General features: G+C 44.5%; 1 protein-coding gene across 5 annotated transcripts in view; it reads left to right on the forward strand.

Annotated features, from left to right (window-relative positions):
* The window catches only part of TMEM63B (transmembrane protein 63B), a 112244-nt gene that overhangs the window by 63338 nt on the left and 42542 nt on the right, over nt 1–6364 (forward strand). For 4 of the 5 annotated variants that reach the window (XM_015416929.1, XM_015416930.1, XM_015416932.1 and 1 more), the window contains exons 3-4: nt 362–441; nt 5058–5096. In XM_015416929.1, coding sequence (XP_015272415.1) covers nt 362–441; nt 5058–5096 — 119 coding nt within the window. The remainder of the gene's footprint in view (nt 1–361; nt 442–5057; nt 5097–6364) is intronic. The other variant, XM_015416931.1, reaches the window with a different exon arrangement.

Here is a 6364-nt window from a genome sequence, read left to right on the forward strand (position 1 = left end):
CAATATTTGCAGACAGATGTTGCATGTTTTCAGATCTGTTTTGACAACTGTGAAGGCTAGGATCTTTCTTTCACAGTGAAAGTTGAGAGAACACGAGAAACTAAATGCACAGACTTCCCTACAGTTTCCGTCATGTTGCAACTACTAGTAGCATTCTGCAAAGTGGTTAACTTTTTGTTGTGGCAAAGGGACCAAATGTATGGGTTTTTTGTGTGCAGAAAGCTGAGCTTCCTCATTGCACAAAATTTGGAGCTGATATTTGGATCTTTCCCTTGCGCCCTCACTTGGGCTGGGTGGAGGATAGGATCAAGGGGGACTTTGCCTTATTTTTCCTCATTTCTCCTCATTTGCCTTTCTGCAGGCACTGCTGTTTGTTTTTTCCATTTTACGTAAAGTGGCCTGGGACTATGGGCGGCTGGCTCTGGTGACCGATGCTGACAGGCAAGTACAGCTCCTTTTTTTAAAATAGATGGTGGAGAAACATTGTCTTGTGTGAAATGGCAGCTGGGGTGAGGTTAGAACTTACGTGTTCCTGAAACAGAAGCTCTTTGAGGCCCGACAGCTTAAGACTTTGAATCAGAATCTCTCCTAATTACTGGCAACATAAAAATATGTCCCTCCTCCAGTATAGGCCTAAATTACGTTTGGCTCCCTGACTCCATCGTTTTTCCTTCCTATACACCCAACAGCCTGACTAATTTCTTTTTTAAATCCAGAGTTCTGTTTCAGCGGCTAGTGAGGGGCCCAGCTCATCCTGTGAGCTACAGAAGGCTTTAAGAAATCGAAGACTTGACTGTTACAGAGCAGCGTAGCAATAGGAAGCATCCAAACCTTACACAGGAAAGGACGAAGAAATTCCAGAAAAGCACTGTTGCCTTTAGCCCTGCTCTACCCACAGAGATTCTATCAACTGCAGCCAAGAACTGGAAGTCCCACTAGAGAATCCTGGTTGAGACTGTGAAGGGGCCTGCTGCTGCTGCTTTCTACAACCGGTTCTCTCTGGACAACCACTTGCTGAACAAATCTTACTGTAAATTCCCTAACATCATGCCACCCTTCCTGCCTTAGCTCCAAGCACAAGAACAGTGTCCTATGACTTGCCCAATTTTGCTTAGCATCCTGGATAACAGGATGTCAGGAGCTCCCTTATGCTGACTCAGACGAATGGTCCAAAATGCCCATTGTTGTCCACTGTGTGACTGGCAGCAGCTCTCCAGGATCTGAGTCTGTCTCATTCCTGTTACTTGAGGGCCTTTAAACTGAACATGAAACCTTGGATCTTCTATCTGTAAAGCATGTTCTCTGAGTTCTGCCCCCTCCACATTTGGGGTAGCGCTTGTATTGGAAGCATCTGAGAGTACTTAGCAAAACGTATTTCCTCCAATGGAAATGTGGGCTCTTGACTGAAATGCAAAGTTCTTTAATGGAGATCCTATTAGGAGTGTCCAAAGAAGTAGATGGCAAATCTCCCACTAGTCTTATCAGGGGATACCCCGCTATATAAGTAAACGATAAAAATACTGAGTGCGTCCTAGTAGCATCAAGGAAGAGGCCTGCTTTGATGCTAATGTATTCCACATTAGTTGAGTGTATCCAGCACAGCCATTTAGTCTTTTAGAGGGCTTGTGGATCGGCCAAAATGCCACAGTCCTTGCAAAATCAGTTCCCATTGGTTTCTTCTCAGCTCATGATATTAGAAAACGTATATAAATAATAAAGGAACCACTAACATTGTTGGTGTTTGGAATTCATGTTCTTCCCCAGGAACATCTATGATGATGTAATTGTCTTCCAGTGAAAGCCCACTGTTTGTGGCTAGGGTTCCCAGGTCCCCCCACCCACTGGCAGTGGATGGGGAGGAAATCAGGTGGTTGCCGGAACCAGGTTGGGAAACTCCTGGAGTTTTGGGGATGGAGTCTGGGGAGGGCAGGGACCTCAGGAGTGTGCAATGCTGTAGAGTCCACCCTCCAAAGCATCCATTTTCTCCAGGGGAACTGATCTCAGTAGCCTGGAGAGAGCTGTAATTCCAGGGGATCCCCAGATCCCACCCACCTGGAGGCTGGCAACCTGTTTGTGACAGCCTGCTGACAACTCTAACACTTCAGTTCTTCCTAGGATCGGGGGGGGGTGGCAAAAACTTATGAGATGCTTTTTTTACCCTGATATATTACATTGACTGAAGTTTTAAAGGGCAGCACAATGGTAGAATTCAATTCTTCCTAGGATCAGGGGGGTGTTTTGGCAAAAACTTATGGGACGCTTTTTTAACCCTGATATATTACATTGCCTGAAGTTTTAAAGGGCAGCACAATGGTAGAATCAGCGGAGTCGTTCTAAGTGCATTTTTTTGTTCATAGAGAGAAAACAAATGGTAAATGGCTGCTCTTGGGAAGGCATTTTTTTTAGCAATGTGCAGGTGACAGTGTCCTAAAAGGGCAATGTCATATAGCTTCTTCTCTGTGTATTCTGCCATGCCACCCTCAAAGGACAACCAAGGTGATGCAGAAAAGTTTTAAGATGGTGACATGGTGGTCTCAGGGAGCCCATGAGATCCAATGCTTTGGCTGCAGTTCAACCAGGTCCTTGCCGAACAAGTTGTATTCACTCTTTGTCTGATGTCAAGTTTTAAAAATACACATAATGATGTTTTTGTGAGGCTGACTGCATAGTTGCCCAGGATTCTGAGGCTACAACCTCCCCCCACCCCAACTAGAGACAATCAAAACATGTGCCCTATAGTGGTACTCCTGTACTGGTGCAAAGCCTTACAACTGCTCTCCGTTCCTGAAAGAACTGGGGACGCCACAAACATTGCCTCAAATGAGTTCAACAGGTGAATCTTTCGTAACTGTAGGTACCAAATCTGGTGAGCCTATCTTGGGTTTCATTCATTAATGTGGCAAACAGCCCAATCTCCTTGGGAACTTGCCAAAGGCAAGCAGCACTTGCAGCACCTGAAGACAATTAACCTGCTCCCACCATTGCAGAGGTGCCAATAAAACAAGGAACGGATCACAAAAAAACAAGAGAATGGCTCAAATGCAGTGCCTGAAAGTAGAATAAGCTGGAATCCTCTTTCTTAGGACTAAGCCTCATTGAATAAAGTGGGGCTTATTTCTGAGTAAACCAGTTTAGAACTGCACTCTTAGACCCCGTGGTCTAGAATGACAGTCTCCAAGCTAGAATTGTTTGTCTCTGGGATTGGAGTGAGTGCCTCCCATACCGCGCCTAAGCTGGTCTACTCAGATGCAAGTTCCCTTTTATTCAGTCAGCTTACTCCCAGGAAGAAGGGCTGCATCCTCATTCTACTTACAGACACCATATTAGACTAATTCCCGTGTTTTTCTTGGGAATTGGTCTCAAGTAAGCATGCATGAAATTGCAGTCTACTGCTTTTATTACCAAAGTTTATTCGTCTTATCCGTAGAAAAGAAAAGCGCAGAACTGAGACAGAAAGCTAACTGGGTGGTATGACCTTACTGGTTGGAGGGATGCTGCCCTGTCCCCTTCTTCCAACCCAGAAAGATGGGATTGTGGCTTGGGGTGGGATCTTTCTAGGGGTGTTTTGGCCTCCAAATTCATCTCTAAACAGGTCTACTCAGATGAAGGACCCTGCCTCATTCTACTTACAGAGACCCACATTAAACCCGTTCCCTTGTTTTGCAGAATCCATGCTTAGTTTTATGGGTAACTGTAGCTGCTGTACTGAGTTCCTTTGCAAAACAGCTAAGCTGTAAGCAATAAAATTGTGCTGGCTGCTATACCCAGAATTCATTAATGAGAACAAAAGGTAGAATCTACTTTTAAAACTAATTCATTTTGGAAGATAGATTTAATCACAGTTGCAGAGAAAATAAGTATGTCTGTGCAGTGGTGGCATCAGGATGAAAGAGACTACATGCGTGTCTGCAACCACTGACACATGCCTGAGCATGAGCAAATGTTTGGATTGCATCTGTGGTCAATGGAAGATGAATACCTGGGATTTGGGAGTAAGCTGGCAGCAAGACTGAAGTCAAGAGCCTGGCCAGCATAATTCTCCCTGTTGCTGCTAGAGTCTGTTCCCAGATAAGGCCTTCCTTGGCATTCCTTCCACATGACTTGGAGTCCATGATGGAAGAGGCATCACAAAAAGGAACAGATAGCTCAGCGAGCAGTGGAACAAAGGTTGCCTCATATCTGTGGCCTGTCTGGTTGTTGTTTAGTGTGCTGTCAATGTATGTGGCATCTTACATAGAAAGATAAAAAAGGGTGGTTTGCTCCAAAGTGTTTGAATATAAATTTCAAGAGCGGAAGGAAGGAAGTAAAATAAAACAGGAAAAGGACAAGGAGGGGGAGGCAAAGGTAACAAGGAACAGGCATGACCTAGTGCAATTCACAGAGTCATCCTAAGCAGAGCTACAACCCTAAGTCCATTGAAGCCAGTGGGCTTGGAAGGGTATAACTCTGCTTAGAATGGTACTGTAAATGAGGCATTTCTCCAGAGGCCATTCCCGCCTATCAGCAGGTGCATTTCCGCAGGAATGGCTTTCATCCACAGCTGTCATCAGTTAAACTCTATGAGAGTGGCTGCGGGAATGGCACATTCTCACTTCCTGGGGAATGCAGCCACATTTGGTTTGCATTTAGATTTTGTCTGAAGAAACACCTCCTTTCAACAAGAAGGCGATTGTTCCACCATGCTTCAGGTAAAAAGAATCGTGTGCGTGTGTGCGCCTGGCGTGTGCAGGCACTTTCTCTTTTGTAGTCTTCCCCATCTCTACCTCTGAATGTCTTCATTTAACACCAGACAGTAAAGGGGAATCTGATGGAGAACTGATTTCTCCCCTCACCAGGGCGAACGGGACAAAGGGAAAAGATGAGTCCCAGTTCTTCCGAACCGTTTACACCATTGAACTGTCAGCCACAGGAGTAAGGTTATTTTCTTCCTCTAGTCAGATTTCGTCAAGGGTTTCCTCCCCAGGACCTTGAAAGACTGCTCAGCAACAGAGGCGCTTCCTGTTGATGTTTCAGTTTGTCTGCAACTCTCCTTTTTCATTTTTTTTCTCTGTCCTCAGGCAGCGACGCTGGCAGTTGGAACGAGAGGAACGGGAATAGTATGTTGTGGTTTTTTTAGGACGCTTCCCCCACCCCCCTTCTGCCCTCCATCTTTTTCCCCCCTCTTTTCTGCTGCTTCTTTTGCAGTGCTCTCCTTTTTGCTTATGGACTAATCGTCACTGGGAAAGCAGGGCTTTAACTTTTTGTCCTCTTTGATCACTGCACACTTTTACTGTCTTATACTTTGGTGTTCGTCAGGAGAGGTTAATATGCAAGAGGGGGAGGATTGGGGGCCCATTTGGCCGACTTCCAGCATCACAAATCTGGCTGGAGATGCATAGATGGGACTAGGTACATAAGATTTTTTTTTGAAACTTTGAAACCATGGGGGGGGAATGAAATGTCAGGATAAATTGAAATATGTGCACTCTTATTTTCTTCTCAGAGTTAAACTTTCTGTGATACTTCAAGGACACTATACACTAAGCTATTTACATAATGCATTTTAACTTGCTCTGCTTGATGTATTTGTGAAACGTACATGTCTAAATGCCTTTGTTTCATTCAGATGACAATTACTAATACGGCTGTTACTAGGGATGAGACAGTCAGACCATCCTAAGGTACCGAAGTATGTCTTAATATTTTTCCAGTTAGGAAAACAGGGGCAATAAGTGTTTCTTTTTTAAAAATAATAATAATCACATTCTGTAAGCAGAAATGTTGGGCAGTTCTGATGGGGTGTGCAAGGAAGGTGTTCTCCCATGTACACCATTCTCCCACGCCCCAGACCACCAGTCTCCTAGCTTATCCCAGGGCATCTCCTTTGCCATGAGACCAGCAGATTCTGTTTTATTTTATTTGGTTCTCTGTGACTTCAAAAAAAATAACTCCCAGTACCATACAATGAAACTTCATGCTTCTTCCTCCCTTCCCCAGCTACCACACACATGCCTCTCTCTACCTCACCCTGGCCACTGCAAGCCAGTGAAGACAACTGTGTCTTGCTGCCCTGACAGCAGCTTCACATTCCACGTAGCTCATGTCGTGTATCCTGCGTGAACAGTGGCATTGCACCAGTATTTCCCACAACAAACATATGATGCGGATGGCATACAAGGATGTGCCCAAGTTTCCTAGGCATGATACCATCCACATTTTATGTTTTGACAGTACACACTCAGGGAACCTGTTCCTTTACATGAAAGGGTGAAGAGGTTTTTTTTAACATTCAGGCCATGGTTAATTTATTCCAGTTTATTTATTCCAGTTCTTTCCAGTAAACAGTAAAAAGAGATAAAGCATGAAAGAAAGTCAAGGTAATAAA

Source organism: Gekko japonicus, unplaced genomic scaffold (genome assembly GCF_001447785.1).
Source record: "Gekko japonicus isolate JY-2015 unplaced genomic scaffold, Gekko_japonicus_V1.1 scaffold342, whole genome shotgun sequence".
NCBI classification, from domain to species: Eukaryota; Metazoa; Chordata; class Lepidosauria; order Squamata; family Gekkonidae; genus Gekko; species Gekko japonicus.